This window comes from Indicator indicator, chromosome 1 (assembly GCF_027791375.1).
Source record: "Indicator indicator isolate 239-I01 chromosome 1, UM_Iind_1.1, whole genome shotgun sequence".
Classification (NCBI taxonomy): Eukaryota; Metazoa; Chordata; class Aves; order Piciformes; family Indicatoridae; genus Indicator; species Indicator indicator.
Window position 1 is genome coordinate 71507169 of NC_072010.1, and position 15847 is coordinate 71523015.

Below are 15847 nucleotides of genomic sequence, written 5' to 3' on the forward strand. Positions count from 1 at the left end.
CAAGAGATTAAAAAAATGTTTTGAAGTTCTATTAAAAAACCCCCAATTCCTAATGTAAGACTCCATTTAGATGTGAGAAAACAAACTTACAATATGACAACGTCTTTAGAGGCATTGGCACTTAGTGCAAACTCATGACAGTTAACTACTTTAAATCCATATCCTTCACATGTATAGCCACTGATTTCCATAGTTTTCACATTAATCTGCAGCTGCCCTGTGTTTTCCACTTTAAATGTTCTTCTCAGTGTGAAATTTGGTTCTTTGTATTTCATTTCTAGAAACAAACAGCAGAAAGCGGTTAGTGTTATTCTAAGCAAACATCCCTCACTATATTCATATTCTACAGTAGAAGAGAGTCCTGTCAGTACTATAGCAGGACAACAGACTAGGAAAGCCCATGAAAATCTTTATGTAATCTGCAGAAACAGATCCCTGAAGCCAGACTCTCATTATTGTCAAGGTAAGGCACATGTACAATTGACATAGAGCACTCTATGTCAACAGGGAAAAACCACAAACCCCTAAACCTCTAATAGCACTGGTGCTTCACTAGAAATCATCTAAATTGTAAAGTTCTTTGATGCACTGTTTAGCGTTGTGGTATTCTGTGGAAAGCATGAGCAGAGTTAAAGCTTATTTTTGTGTGTTTTAAAAATAAAATCTTTGGCTGAGCCACACATATCTTAATAAAAAAATTTTAAAAATCCTAAACCACAGCATGTAAGAGGCAATGACTAAACTTTACTTGAAGTTTTCTTAGTCATCCCTCAATACAAGCAGAATCATCTCAGGTAATAATTAACATGGCACTTTATAAATACGTTTGGAAATCTACAAGGTAACAAAGTATAGATTTTAATACCAGATAAAACCAAACCTCTTTTGCCAGTTCCTTTGGTAAGACAGGTACTCTTTGTTTTCCTCTTGGGATCGAGCCTGGGGCCACAGGGCAGAAAACCTCTGATCCCAGAGTAGAATCTGGCTGGAATTTAGCTTTCATCATGGAGCATACCCTACCTTTTTCTCTGCTGGCTATGTGCATACACATTCTGAATGTGTGAGTGGAAAAAAATACACACAGTTTCATCTGTGATCAAGTTTGACTTAAATTTAGGAATTGGAGCTGATCCTAGTAAACTTCACCTCTGCTCTTGAGTTTTAGTGGATGAAAGGATTTTTGTTGCATCCCTCCTAATTTTCAGATTAAAAGGAAAAAGGTGAACTATTTCATTCTTTGATGAACGTCATTCTTTAAATGAAGAAGCCATTGTCATGTGTTTAAAGGATATAAGCTTCTGGGACATTAAGAAAGAGGGAAAGAAATATTTCCACGTATTTCAAGTTGCACTTGTATAATGGAATTTCTTTTCTGTTCAGCACACTAGTTCACAAAGTACTCACTTTCTGAACAGTCTTTTAATAATGCTTCTGTGATTTTAAAGCGTAAAGAGCTTCCTGGACCAGGAGGTTTGCCTGCAACCTTCAAGCTCTCAGTTGTCCCTTGTCCTTGTACTATTATGGCATCTATTACAGTCAAATTATTTCTGTGTACAAGGGAAAAGGAGAAATGTTAATAAAAGGATTATGCAGTCCATTGCTCCTGCAAGCTTCTCTAAAGACTATGAAACTATATCCCAAATCTGGAGTACAGACATAAGCAGTTCCCCAGTCAATTCCCCACAATACGGAAATATATAGTGGAGGTCTCAAACAGCGTTTGCAAGACAAAAAAGTTCGTATTTCATCATCATGTTAATGTACCACATCTGACACAGCAGTGAAATAGTTACTCAATTCAAGCTCTTTACTGCAAAGATTGAACTTGCATTGCAGCTTGATCATGCAAATGGCATCTATAACGAGTCCCTACTTTCAAGACAGTGTAGTATGTACTTAAGAATTGAAGTCTCTAACAGTGGATTACATTAGAATATATGTATTGAATACAGTTTAGCTACTGTAAAACATACCACAATTACATTCATATTAAATCTTTCTCCAGACATACGACTTGACAATTATTCTTGCAAAACCAAGAGTTTCTTACTGGCAGCTAATCATAAGGATGACCTTGTATATAAATAAAAAACATCAGAAAAGCTCACACTCGTTTCATAATTATCTATCATACCTGATAATAATTAACGATGAAACAGTTTTGTTAAGAACAGGAGTGAACTTCACTTTGACAGACTTTCTTTCACCAGGTTTTAATATTAGGCTTAAAATTGAATAACGAGCCAGACCCTTCGTAAGTCCTACAGTGCCTTGTAGTGGCTGGACCTTAAGAGTGGGGAAACAAAAATAACACTTTTAAAAATAGGAAATGTTTGCATGTATTTGATAGAAATTACAATATTTTAGCTAGAAAATGATCTTGTTATAAATAAGTACATTACCCAATGATATATACTGTTCTTTTTAGCCAGAAAGTCTGATACTACAAGAATTGCTCTATTTATTAGTAAACACACTTATTAATAAACAGAACACAGCAAGGCAGAACTGAGCTAACCTATACATTACAGATTCATAAAATGCTAGAAGAGTTCAGAAGTTTTTTAAACGTATGTATTTAACACCAAATTAACATTAAGCCATTATGCAACATTTTCTACCCTCAAAGTGTTTCATTGTTAAAACATTTTTAGAACACTGTTTTTCCAAAGGAAAGGAAAAAAGGGTAAAAAGCAAACATAATAGAATTATTGGGGAGAAAAAAAGTATTTTTCAGAGTTTGCATTTAGATGCTGTACAAGCATCAAATTGCTAATCTGGAACAACTACAAACAGAGAGAAAAAGGCATATATATTGGATGAGAAAAGACTGTGTTCAGGACATGGCATGCTCTATTTGAAAAGCACACACTTAAGATGACAACAAAACTCAAATAGTTTAAAGTAAAGAACAAAGCCATGGAAAACTCAATACTTTGATAATTTTAGAACTTCCAGCCACCACGCTGAAGAAAATAATCCTGTATCATTAACAGAATGATTAAATGGTGTTGTCCTGTAACTTCCACAATGTTATTGTATCATAAGCATACAGAAAAAGCTGTATTAACTGTTGCATTTGAAGAAATACTTTTCCTAATTCCCTGAAAATATCCAACAGAAGCATCACATTTTTCACACACACACTTGAAGACATGTACAACTCAACTCTTATTAAAACATTAAAATATCTACATGTAAAAGTCTAAAGAATGTATTGAAATACTTACACAATTTCTGAAGACCTGGAATTCTAGAGTTCTCAGATTGAAACTGCTTGGCTTACTCAAATTAAACCTGAAACAAGTACACAGTTTTTACTTTCCTCAGGTCAGGGAATATAAGGGCATACTTGCACTTAAGGACTTCAGCAATAATAAAAAATTTAGGGTAGGACTCAAACAATAAGCAGCTGAAAAGATCGTTTTATCTTATCCCATTATACTTCAACTTAAGGAAGAAATGTTAGCATCATTTTAGCTTAGCGAAAAATACAGATGTGCATTCCTTGGCAATCAGCCTAGGTTCTGCTCTGGCTTAATGATTCAAATTTTACAAGTAGCCAAAACCATCAACCAACACAGCTGCCGTATTCTGCATGAGCATTTTTTGTACAACACATTTTGCTGCAGAGTGAGAATGGGCTCATTACTCTAAACCAATACTTACCGTTCTAACATTTTATCTACGAAGGTGGAGGGGCTAGAATACAGAGCTACAGGAAGGAACTGAACATACACAGGAACATCAGCTGGGTTTTCTAAAAAAATTTCTTCTTCCTATTCAGAAACACAATTTTTGTAAAGTTTACATTGGGGTTAATGTAATTAGAAATGGCTGTTAAAAAACGTAGTCACTACCAAATGACACCATCAACAAAATAACTTACTGATGAACTGTTCGTATTGGTAAGGGGGAAGCTTAGATGGCGTGGTGAACTAAGTATGGAAGGCCAGGACATTTCTGCTGTAATTTTCAACCGAACATCCTTCTGGAGATCTGTGTCTACTTCAAATACAGCATTCAGTCTGGAGAAATAGTTATAAAACTTACTTTACAGGAGTAATATGGGAAAAGCCTGGAAAAGTAGTGTTTAAACGCACCCTGAAAATATAAGTTTGAGAAACATAATGGTATGTTATATCTATATGCAATTAAAAACACATTGAGATCTGTCCATATGTACTGCTATTGAACAGTGCAACAGAAACCTCCATAACATGCTGTATCATAGAATCATAGAATCAAGAAGGTCGAGTCCAACCTGTCACCCTAAACTTCATGACTATCTAAACCATGGCACCAAGTGCCACGTCCAATCCCCTCTTGAACACCTCCAGGGATGGGGACTCCACCACCTCCCTGGGCAGCACATTCCAATGGCCAACCACTCTCTCTGTGAAGAACTTTCTCCTCACCTCCAGCCTAAAGAGAACAACTCAAAGTATGAGAACAACTCAAAGATTCTAAAGATGTTCTCTAAGTATTGTTGTCATTATCCATCCATTCCAAGTTCTGATATGGCCTATTTACAGATAAAGGTAAACAGACTTATGCAATGTATCACAAGTCTTTGAGTATTTGCATTTCTCTTAAGTCACTGCTCTCTGGACATCAAGACACAAATTTTATCTTCCTTTGGGTTATGTCTAACCCTTGCTATGAGGGAAGAAATTTTGAGAATTGAACTGAGATTCAAATCACTAAGAAAAATAAACCAAAATATATTTAAGGATTTGTGAGGGTATAAGTAATAGAAAGGAAAAAAACATCAGTCTTCCTATAACCTGTTTCCAATTCAACATCCAGACATCCACTCTCCTGAAAACATTGTCTGCGCACCAATAGCATGCAGCCAATCTGTCTGTGTGCTCTTGCTGCAATGGACACACCGTGCGTGTGCCTATCCTGCTGCCAAACAAAACTAAAGCAAACCTCAACTAGTCACACTTGGGGCAAACTACTATTTCCATTACTGAATTAAGTTCTTTGCTGTTAACCAATCACTGCAACAGATTTGGTTCCTGCTCTCCTACAAGCTCTCCACCACTCAGCTGAAACAAGGCTAGTCAGCAAAATAGCTGAAATGTTAGACTTCAAACTTACATAAATATTTTGGAGAGACTCCTAATACCCACGTCAGATTCTTTCTGTATTCAGAAGGAGCAGTTTCTCCTTTGCTGAATGCTACCTTCGATGGCTGATTAATTTTAAATCTGTTTAAAAGTGTTACAGAGTCTAGATTATATATCAAAAATATTAAAGCACTGTATATTCTAGCTAGAGATGCTAGTTATTCAGATACAGATTTTAACAGATTCTTACTTTACCATCCTTTTAGTATAGGTGGCAGTCACCAGTGTGGATAAACAGAGGATTCTGTTTAGATTAAATATGCTGAGGAGTTATCATCAGCAATTTTTTTAAAAAAAGTGATAAGATATGCTTTTATTACTCCATTTAACTACATGCAATTGTTCTCTACAAATAAGCACACCTTTTTTGAAATCGTAGCCTTGATGCTAGGACCACAAAAGGAATAGGCACTTGCTGTTAATTATAGAACAGTTTGAGTTGGAAGGGACCTTAATGGTCATCTAGTTCCAACCCCCCTGCTATAGGCCGGGACACCTGCTACTAGCTCAGGTTGCTCAAAGCCCCATGCATCCTGGCCTTGAATACTTCCAGGGAGGAGGCATCCACAACTTCCCTGGGCAACCTGTTCCAGTGCCACACCACCTTCACAATGAATAGCTTCTTCCTTACATCCAATACAAATCTGCCTCTTCCAGTTTAAAACCATATCCTTCATCCTATCACTACACTGCCTGATAACAAGTCCATCCCCATCTTTCCTGTAAGCCCTCTTTAAGTACTGGAAGGCTGCAATAAGGTCTCCCCAGAGCCTTCTCCAGCTGAACTGCCCCAACTCTCTCACAGCCTGTCCTCACAGGTGCTGTGAGGTTTTCCATTATAAAGTCAACTGTTAATTACATTTAGAAAGAAAAGGCAACTCTACAGAACAATGAACTCCACATTTTAAACTAGGATCAAGATAAGAGAGAAGGTGCTCCAGCCTTCTGATCATCTTCATGGCCCTCCTCTGGACACACTCCAACAAGTCCATGTCTTTCTTACACTGGTGGCCGCAGGGTTGGATGCAATACTACAGATAGGGTCTCATAAGACCAGAGTAGAGGGGAAGAACCACCTCCCTTGAGTTCCTGCTTCTTTTGATGCAGCCCAGGATGCGACTGGCTTTATGGTCTGTGAGTACACACTGCCAGCTCATACTTGCTCTTTCATCTACCAACATCCTCAAGTTCTTCTCTGCTAATTTATGTCCCCTGGAAATTAAATCACTCTAGGTATGAGAAGGCAGATGTCTAAAAAGTAGGCAGCAAGTAAGTTTCATTTTGTCTAGATATAAAACAACAAACATTGATCACCTTCTATTTATCAAAGCTCAAGGAAAAATACTAGACAATTTGATAATTCATGAAAACTAAATAATCTCCAAATAGCAGCAACAGAAAACGTTATGAAATCTGAGAGAAACATTGAGGTTACAATTTTAAAACAAATTAAGCAGGGATACTACACATACAATCTGTTTTCAGAAATTTCTACAGACACTGCCTCGCTGTTGCCGTCTTTTCAAGAACTGCAGTACACTCCAGTGAATAGTAACTTTCATCATTGTGTTTGACTTGAGGAAATGACTGGATTTTAACTATCAAAATGTTCTCTTTCAAGGTTTTGCAGAGAAGGCCAAGTAAATTGTTCTTGGCTCCCCCTCAAAGAGTACTGCAGTATTAACAGAATTATAGACTGATTTATGGCCTGAGAAAGTAACAGAGATAGAATACTTACCTATGGCTTGAGTTCTCTTTTATTTCTGTCCATTCTTTGAATAAGTTCTCATGCAAATCCCAGTCAGAATCCCATGCATCTTCTTGCATTGCTATGCTGTGCTGAGCTTTAGATTCCGCTTTAAGAAATAATGTGGTTTTTAAACTCTTCATGTAAAATCATTGCTTAAAGAGAACTTTTTTTTTGGTAAGATTTTTATTTACAAAGTCAAATGTTACTTACATTTAGAAAGAAAAGGCAATCCTACATAACAATGATCTCCACATTGTAAACCAGGATCAAAATAAATATTTGCAATCTGCAAAACAGATGAGATCAATTAAGAAGCAGCACAGTGACAGCAGCATCTAATGACCAAAGGAAAATAAAAAACAAAACAAAACAAAACAGATTTCTGATAACCACAAAAACTTAACACGTAGGAGACAACCTGTAAACATGTAGAAATAAGGATTAAACAAACCTTTGATTTTTTTCCTGGCTCTAAATCTTCTTTATTACTTCTTAGCCTCTTATAATAAAACCTTACATCTTCTGACAGGGAGCGTATGTGTTGTATTTTCACTTTCTGAGAAAAGGAGTTCATAATGTTCAGGCTCTGGTGAACTACTTTTCCCTAAAGAAAAGAAAGGATGTAAAAAATCTGCACGGTATGCGTTTTCCCTAGCCTATGTATTTATTTATGCAGGCTGGCAAAGACCACAGCAGAGCTGAAGTGTTAAATTAAGATTTTTAACTATGCAATCTTAAAAAAAATTGCTATTTTTAGCACTTCAAGGTAAGTTTCTGTGAAGTTGTATTCTTTCCTCCGTTTCTAAACACATTTCACCCTTCATTCAAAATTAAGCACAGCTTAAAATTCTTGAAGATTTAGAACAACAGTTCTGCTTAAACAAATGTTAAAATGAAAAGAGAAAACTTCCATTTTCTGAGCATCCTATTACAAGAGGAAGCAAGCTTCTTAAAAGAGATCTAGTACATAGTTGCCAGAAATTAAAAATAACCTGGAAAGGAACAGTAGAGTGAAGCTGCAGATTACAAAGGACAATTAAAAACGTAGGTACAGTCCATCCTTCCCACTCTCAATGAAATCAAGACTGCAGCCACTAAAATCACAATATTTGAAAAGAAAACAGTGTTTTTCCTGTACACCTTTATACTTTGCCTTCCTCTTCTGAGCCAAACATTACTTTAACCTTTAAGCATAGACCATGTAGCTTGTTTGCCACAATCAGAAAGAAGCATTACCATGATCTCTCAATGGTTCTGTGTCCATATTTTTCACCTTACCTCAAAGCCTAAACCTGACAAATACAGAGTAAATAATAAATACAAATCAAACAAACAAACAAACAAAAAAGCACAATTCAGGATGGGTTACAAGATTTCAGATTTATATAAAATTAATTGATATGAACAAATTTAAATAAACAAGACTATCTTCTAAAGAACATGACACTGGCTTTTCATATTTTCCTTAAATGAATGCTTTCAGCTTTTAAAAAAATATCTCTAAGGTAAAGACTGAAGAGCTGGGAGATGCACTTTTGCAGACTTAAAATTTGACTGTGGCCTCAAGTAACAGACACATACAAGAACACTCTCAATAGTAGTAACTGCAGAGGGAAAGAAACTACAAGAATAAATCTCTCAACAGTATAGTCTTGTTAAATTGAATAGGAGGTATGTCTGAGCTTCATTTATGGAATCCTATGAGTCATAAACTGCCGTCAGTTGGGCAAGATGCAGATAAAGATTAGATAAACCGTGTAGAACAAATTAACAGTATTTTACTCAGACCTTTACAGAGCATTTAGACATGAAATAACCTAAGGAAAGAAGACAGTAATAACAGGTCCTCAAAGATGAGCTTTGATCTAGGAAGACCTGACAGGTGGCACTGTGAGCTAAAAATGCCATTCTGAAGCAACAAACTTCAACAGAGTTCCAGCAATCAGACGTAGATACAAACATACTAAAATTATAAACAGAGACAGACAGCACTGGCAACTAGGCAGCTGCAGGAGAACTACTTCCAAGGTATGAACTGAAAAGCAAGTGTTACTAAAATTGTAGCACCTAGTTATTCCTGGATGTTAGAGCTGCCAAATTTCTCTACCAAACACTGAAACAAGAAGAACTCGTGCTATTTTAGGCTTATTTTCATAAGTAATGGAGGCATTACAGAACAACTAGGTGCAGGGCATGATGAATTCAGTGATCGTAAGTTTAATTTGAAATGAAAAAAGGAAAAGTAAGTCTGCTGACAATGTTCTCAAATATCAAGACAGGTAAGTGATCAACAGCGGTAGTAAGTAAAGCTGAGTGTTCTGAAAAGCTTGCAACTTGAACACACAAAATAGTCTAGAATCTTGTCAAAGGTGACAATTATATCTAAATGTATAGTTCCAAACAAAATGCAGAAGTCCTCTAAATGAGTAATTATGTGAAAATATTTATAGACAAGATCATGATGCCAATGAAAATCACAGCAGTCCAGGTATGAGAAAGAACGATGACAGCAAGGAAGCAATGCCTTAGAGGCTGTGAAACAAGTGCTACAAGTGCAAACCATACCCAACAAAAAATAAACAAAATCAAGCTGATCAAGGTAAACCAAGGAGGTCTTTTACCATTCAAGTTAGAACAAAACAAAGGGAGGCTTTTTAAAAACAATTATTTCTTTATGGCCCAAAATGGAACAAAATGCTTTAATGTGGTGTTCAAGATAGACAATGATCCTGAGAAGAATTAGGATATATAAAGAGAATACAGAAATGGCCTTATCTTTGGTGAAAGCAAGGGAAATGGGTCTTTTTTTCAGTTTATCAAAGGCTTATGAGAGCATTTCATAGATGAAATTGCAGGTACGGTAATCAGTGAAATAAAATATCAATATAATGGTGTGGCAATATAATCAAATGGAAAATACAAATTTTAAGGATAAACATTAAGTGATGTTTGCAACTGTTGGCATGACCATTTGATCTCAGGAGTAGAAAACTACTTCAGAAAAACTTATGAAGTAGGAGATCAGAAAGGAGATGAATGGGTAATGGGGCAAATACAGCTTTTACCTGAATGTTTAGGATTTACTGATGTCCTACTGACTGACTCATCTTCCTCTGATGAGACTATTGCATTACTTCTTCAAAAAAAGTATCACTTATCTAATTAGATACGAGGTAAAATATTTGATAAAATGCCAGTGCAGAAATTACTATTTAAAAGTACACAAATGGTAAGATAACCAGGAGATACTAAGGAGCTATCAGAGGAGGAGTTGAGAACAGGCAATGCTCTGACAGATTCAGAGTATGCAAGATAGACGGAAAACAGAAAAATCCATTTCCACCAACCTACTTAGTTTAATCCCTTCAGAAACTGCCAGCTGTCTCCTTTTGATACTTCCCCCCACCCCCAAGTTTTCAATCTCTCTCCCTATGATTTTCCGTCGTATTACATTCCCCAGTCATCAGAAAGTCACATAAAGTTTAGACTTCATGAAATACCAATTGCAAAGTCAATATGCCTTGACTACCCATGATTCTAGGGTTATGCTGAATGCCAAGTGATAAGAAAGTATTATCTGGTTAATAGCTTGCTGCTTCAGTCTGTAGCCCCAAGCAAAGAAGCTGCTCCCGGTACTCACTGAATAAACACTACTGCAGGAGCAGGAATGAAAATAGCTATTACATAGTTCTACAGAAAGCTGTAGACCCAAGCTGCTTTCTTGCTTTCCTCCTCCCATACTCCGCTATGTACTCTTGGGAAGATCTGCTTTCAGTGTGGAATAATATAACAAGGCTTCCACAGAGATCAAAGACTTCTTACAGTAAAACATTGGTTTATTAGCTGACTTGCAGTCTTTGGTATTACAACTGAATCATAGCAGTTCAGTAGCATAATTTCTCCAGCAATCTGACATGGAACAATTCAAGACAGTGGTCTCCTTTGAAAAGGCCAGATAAAAAAAACACAGCAAGAAAACATTTAATGCTATGACCCAACTCTCTTACCGGAAAAGAAGGTGGAAGAAAGACATGTTTTGGTGAGCAGGTCAGTGAGCCTACAGCAATCACTGCCTTCACTGGTATAGTTAAAATCTGGAGGAGAAAAAAAAAGAACAAGAAAGCTTAGAAAAAACCCAACAACATAACATTCTTATATTTCAGCCTTTCAATGACTCTTCCACTTCCCAATTTCAGACTAGCAAATTCCTGAAATTCTACAATTAATATAGTCTAGGTCTATATGCGTATTTACAACTTGCTTAGAGCAGTCAGTCTGTATTGTCAAGATATGGCTTTGCACAGCCATCTATATCACCATTCCACATGGAACAGGCATAGTTAAAATATAAGCTCTCCAATAGGGCATTATATAAGTCTCACTTGAATGGGGCTTACTCTTTCTGAAAACAGAAGGGTGACACCTTTAAAGTACATATGGAAGAAGATAAATTGAACTTCTCAAAAAACATTGGAAATCCAAGACCTCAAGATAGACATAGACTTAGAAAAAGGAAAGTGAAAGGGATAAGGGATGACAATGAAACCCCTTCTGTGTATTTTAAAAGCTACTGAACAAGCAAGAAAATAAAATGGTTCAAATTCGGTAACTGAAAGGTGACATATGTGTATGGAAATACTAAAAAAAAATTTAAAATCTCAGACAATTGGCAGAAATTAGGCATTTCCCATTTTCCGTAGCTTTATCAGAACCACACAGGAAGATATACAACTTCCTGGCCTCATAAGCACAGTGTGCCACCTTTTTTCCCCCTACATATATTACGCAAAGTTTAAATATAGGTTCCATACTCTTTTAGAGCCTCCCTCTTCTGTAAACAATCTATCAACAGGAATGGCATATGAAGTTGAGAATTAACTGGATGCTTCACTCTCCCTTACTGATCTTACTGTAAGGAATACATTCTTCAATTGTAAAGCTGCAATTTCTCCAAAACAATTTTCACACTGGCTTTTGACAAAAAAACCCTCCAAAACTGTAGCTCAGTTTTAGTAACTGATAACATACCGACCGCATGTTGTCAAGATCTGTTATGCCAAAAGATTCTTGCATTAATACTTAAGAGGATGTGTCAAGAACCACCTGTATCTCAAAGCGTTAGGTCAGACTTAAATGGATATTTCTACAAGCCAGTTGAAAATAATAATGAAAGTCATTCTTCATTCATTCCGAGAAGACAGATGATAAGTAGCATTACTGTCATTTGATAAAGGGTTAACTTGCAGCGGTAACTTGACCTCCACAGGTTCTTTCCAACTTCTCCCTCCTATTGCAATCTCTCTGCTATTACAGCTTTTAAAATTTCATGTTTGAAGACTGAACATATCATTTGGGGAACATGCATAAATACGCAATAAATATACCTCATAATCTGTTGTGATTTGTACAGCTCCATCATGAATTCCTTCAAGTTCTTTTGCTATTAGTTTTACTCTAAACACAGCATAGTAACCTGATGCTAGTATCACCTGTAAATGGCAGAAAAAGAGTCATCCTTTGTATTCCATTAAATGGAATGAAATTTCACTTTAAAATATACCAAGCATTCTCTCATTTCTTTAAACTGAATCAAAACCTATCTGAACCTACTGTCAGTGGTAAAAAAAATTGTAAACATCTATATTACTAACACAAAAATCATCTATTACTTGAGGTGATAAATTCCACTCTTCCCAGATAAATGATGAGCATAAAATGGCATGGAGGTTACTGTTTCTGAAATTTCCCTTTTTCAAAATCTAACTGATCTGAACATAATTTTGCTTCTTAAAATAAATTTTAAAAATCCTACATGCTTTAGCATATTCAAATTCAGACAAAAATTAAGAATTCATATCCTCCCTCCCCCTGCCAAAATGAAACTGCAAGAAATTGCACAGATTTGTCTCTTTTTCCCCTCTCCTAAATCTAGCTTTAAGCAATGGATTCAAAGAATTACTTACTGAAGACTGATCGGATGCACTAGCATTTTGAAATTCATTCTGTTTTGCAATTATCGCTGTTCTGTTTCCCTTTTCAGTTGTTAGAAGTTCTATGGCCAAACCATCCCCTATAATATGCCAACTCTTTATAGCCAGCTTAAAAAGAACAAAAAGTATTCTTGTCAGTAACAACTCTGATGAGAATTTTTTTTACAAGGCAAACTAAAAATAAATCCATCCTTACCTCTATTGGATTGCTGTTGATAACTGCAAATAAAATGCTGGTAGCTTCTGTTGCACTTAATATGCCAAAATCTATAAATTGTTCCTCAGTTTTTGGAGGCAGTATGAAGTACTAGAGAGATTGATACAGGTATTTTAGCACAAATTAAATATGAAATGTGCTCGAACTCTAAGCTCGTTAATGCATTTACTAATATGTCTAATACAGCAGTATTGTGACAATCTCAAAATTCTATACATTTTACTTATAATTACAGGGAATAAGAAAAATAAGTTTTCAGCAGTAACCAAATGTACTTAAGTAAAGAACTGGTAAAATAATTTTGGAAATAAAAATAAAGAATTAAAAAATTAAGTCTGCCTATAATTAGACTAAAGTAAATTAAAAAAGAAAAATACTTACATCTAAAAATCCTGTGTATGCTCGGACAGGTAGGTGAAATTTAGAAGCATTGGTGATAAGTAAAATATTATTATCTATATGAACAGATGATGTGGAAGGCATAAAATGAAGTGTAAAAATATATCTGGATTCATTAGGTGGAATTAAGACCGGTTTACTGAAGTTCTGGACCTAGATCAGTGAACAATGAAGATCGATGTTACAATTTAACAAAGCCCAGCATATTTAAACATTTACTATTAGGTGAAAACACTCCCTGAAATGTGGCTTACTTTAAACATTGGTTTTGCTTCTTCTGGTAACACAACATCATGTATAAGGACTGCAAAACTGAATGTGTTTGTTAGATGGATCAGTCTTTCCACAAAATCAGCAGCACTGTCACGGATGTGAAAGAGTGTGGCAGCATGATCAAATCCTAAGTACCTATTAAAAAAAAACAGTGTGAGAAAAATAAATACTTTCCTCGAAGTATTTTTCTTACAAAAAAGACTAGAATGCATTCAATGCAACATCAAAAAAAAGGTATATAATCTACTGCATGCTGAAACTATATTATCAGCACTATGGGGACATTGGTAATTGAATAATTCAAATGAGACAAGAAAATAATGATGTGAATCAGCATATTAACAGGACTAAAAAAAAGTGTTGAAATATTCAGGTAATTTGCAAATCATGCACATTCCTTATTAACCAAATCAGGAGTTTGCAACACTAAAAGATCTGTTGATAAAGTAACACCTCATTTCAACAATAATTTTAAAGTCAGCTTAGCCATACTTTGTAAATAAATAAAAAATTAAGAAAGCACTGACAGTTCTTCCAAAGTTTGCTTAAAACCAAAAATATTTTCTTTACTCTTATTTTATATAGCAACAGATCAGCAAATCTGTAACTAGAAAAATCTCCAATACTGCATTTTAAAAATGTCTCACCTGCAGCCTTTCTCAACTGCCCTCAGAAACTCACTGAGGTCACTTTTAACGCAAGCCTTGACACCAGCTTATGCATTACTAAGACTACTTCATCTACTAGTGTAAAACCAGGAAAATTCAAACAAGTAAGTGTAGTTTTAAATGAGCTCTAGATAAAAAAAATAGGGCATCACTTGTTTATATCCTCTCTCCCTCTTTAAAGGCTACATTCTCTGCTAATCAGCTAACTCATAGCATCTAATTTCTGAATTATGTTCAACTATGGTAAGCTTACCCATCCAACACTTCTGCTTGATATGGTATTTCAAGTTTGGAGTAGCTCTTCTCTTTTGCTTTAACGGTTATTTTCCCAGAAGACTGCGATGCTTTTTTTGCTTTTGATGCTGTACATATAAAAATATAAAAAGCTTGTGAAAGCAGAGCAAAAAAAAAAAATATCCATTACGTTACAAAATAATAAAAGTGCAGAGCTAGCCCAGAAATGAAGTATCCAAGAAGAGAGAAAAGGATCTTAAGGACATTTCAATATGCAACTGACATGTAATAAGTCTAGGAAGTAAGAGAGCTGAGTTCTGTATTCCTCCTCCTTAACACCAGTTAGTTTGCCTGCCTGAGTTAGTAAGTTTATATATACTAGGGAAGCCTGGTTGTTCCTGTCAAATAAATAACTTGAACATCTCCAGAGGATAATTAGATCCCAGGAGAGCAGAAATAACAGAATCACAAAATGAGTTGGAAGGGAACTTAAAAGATATCTAGTTCCAACCCCCAACCTGTTCCAGTGCCTCACCACCCTCATGGGGAAGAATTTCTTCCTAATGTCTAATCTAAACTAAGCTTCTTCCAGTTTGAATTTGTTACCCCTTGTGGTGTTGCATGTGCTTTTGTAACAAATCCCTCCACAGCTCTCCTGTAGCCCCTTCTGAGTACTGGAAGGCCACTCTAAGGTTTTCCTGGAGCCTTCCCTTCTCCAGGCTATCAAATAATCACACTACATTATAGCTATCTATTGCAACTCAACAGCCAGATGAGATGTTGATGAAGCTTGAGATACTCCAGCCTAAAGAGTATGGTATACACCTCCCCCTCACAGAACAGAAACTTGGTATGGCTGGGCTCCTCAGAGCTGCCAGTTGAACAGGACTTTGGGCCAGGGACACAGCAATGTTTTAATAATGAAGAAATAAAAGCCATACTGAAGTTTACAGAAGTAAAATTGGAATCCATGTAAGAACTGAAATTACACAAGCACCAAGAATGACACTCATGGGTCTGCTCCAGTTTCACAGAACAAGCATTATTTGCCTGGTGGCAATATGGCCAGAAAAGTTAAGGGATTCAAATACTAGTTAGGAGAAACCACCAGTCCCTAAAGCCCATGCATGTATTAGAACAGCTGAAATGCTGAAGTGCTGGCTGCTTCACTGAAAAGAAAC

At 36.0% G+C, this 15847-nt stretch overlaps 1 protein-coding gene across 1 annotated transcript in view; it reads right to left on the reverse strand.

Moving 5' to 3' along the window:
- Nucleotides 1-15847, reverse strand: part of TMEM131 (transmembrane protein 131) — a 93106-nt gene that overhangs the window by 19379 nt on the left and 57880 nt on the right. Inside the window, exons 13-28 of the mRNA XM_054399065.1 lie at nucleotides 14686-14794; nucleotides 13746-13899; nucleotides 13474-13644; nucleotides 13072-13182; nucleotides 12849-12983; nucleotides 12270-12374; nucleotides 10893-10979; nucleotides 7337-7489; nucleotides 7096-7171; nucleotides 6874-6991; nucleotides 3890-4028; nucleotides 3670-3779; nucleotides 3231-3297; nucleotides 2135-2286; nucleotides 1405-1547; nucleotides 91-277 (exon numbers count right to left, since the gene is read on the reverse strand). Coding sequence (XP_054255040.1) covers nucleotides 91-277; nucleotides 1405-1547; nucleotides 2135-2286; nucleotides 3231-3297; nucleotides 3670-3779; nucleotides 3890-4028; nucleotides 6874-6991; nucleotides 7096-7171; nucleotides 7337-7489; nucleotides 10893-10979; nucleotides 12270-12374; nucleotides 12849-12983; nucleotides 13072-13182; nucleotides 13474-13644; nucleotides 13746-13899; nucleotides 14686-14794 — 2017 coding nt within the window. The remainder of the gene's footprint in view (nucleotides 1-90; nucleotides 278-1404; nucleotides 1548-2134; nucleotides 2287-3230; nucleotides 3298-3669; nucleotides 3780-3889; nucleotides 4029-6873; nucleotides 6992-7095; nucleotides 7172-7336; nucleotides 7490-10892; nucleotides 10980-12269; nucleotides 12375-12848; nucleotides 12984-13071; nucleotides 13183-13473; nucleotides 13645-13745; nucleotides 13900-14685; nucleotides 14795-15847) is intronic.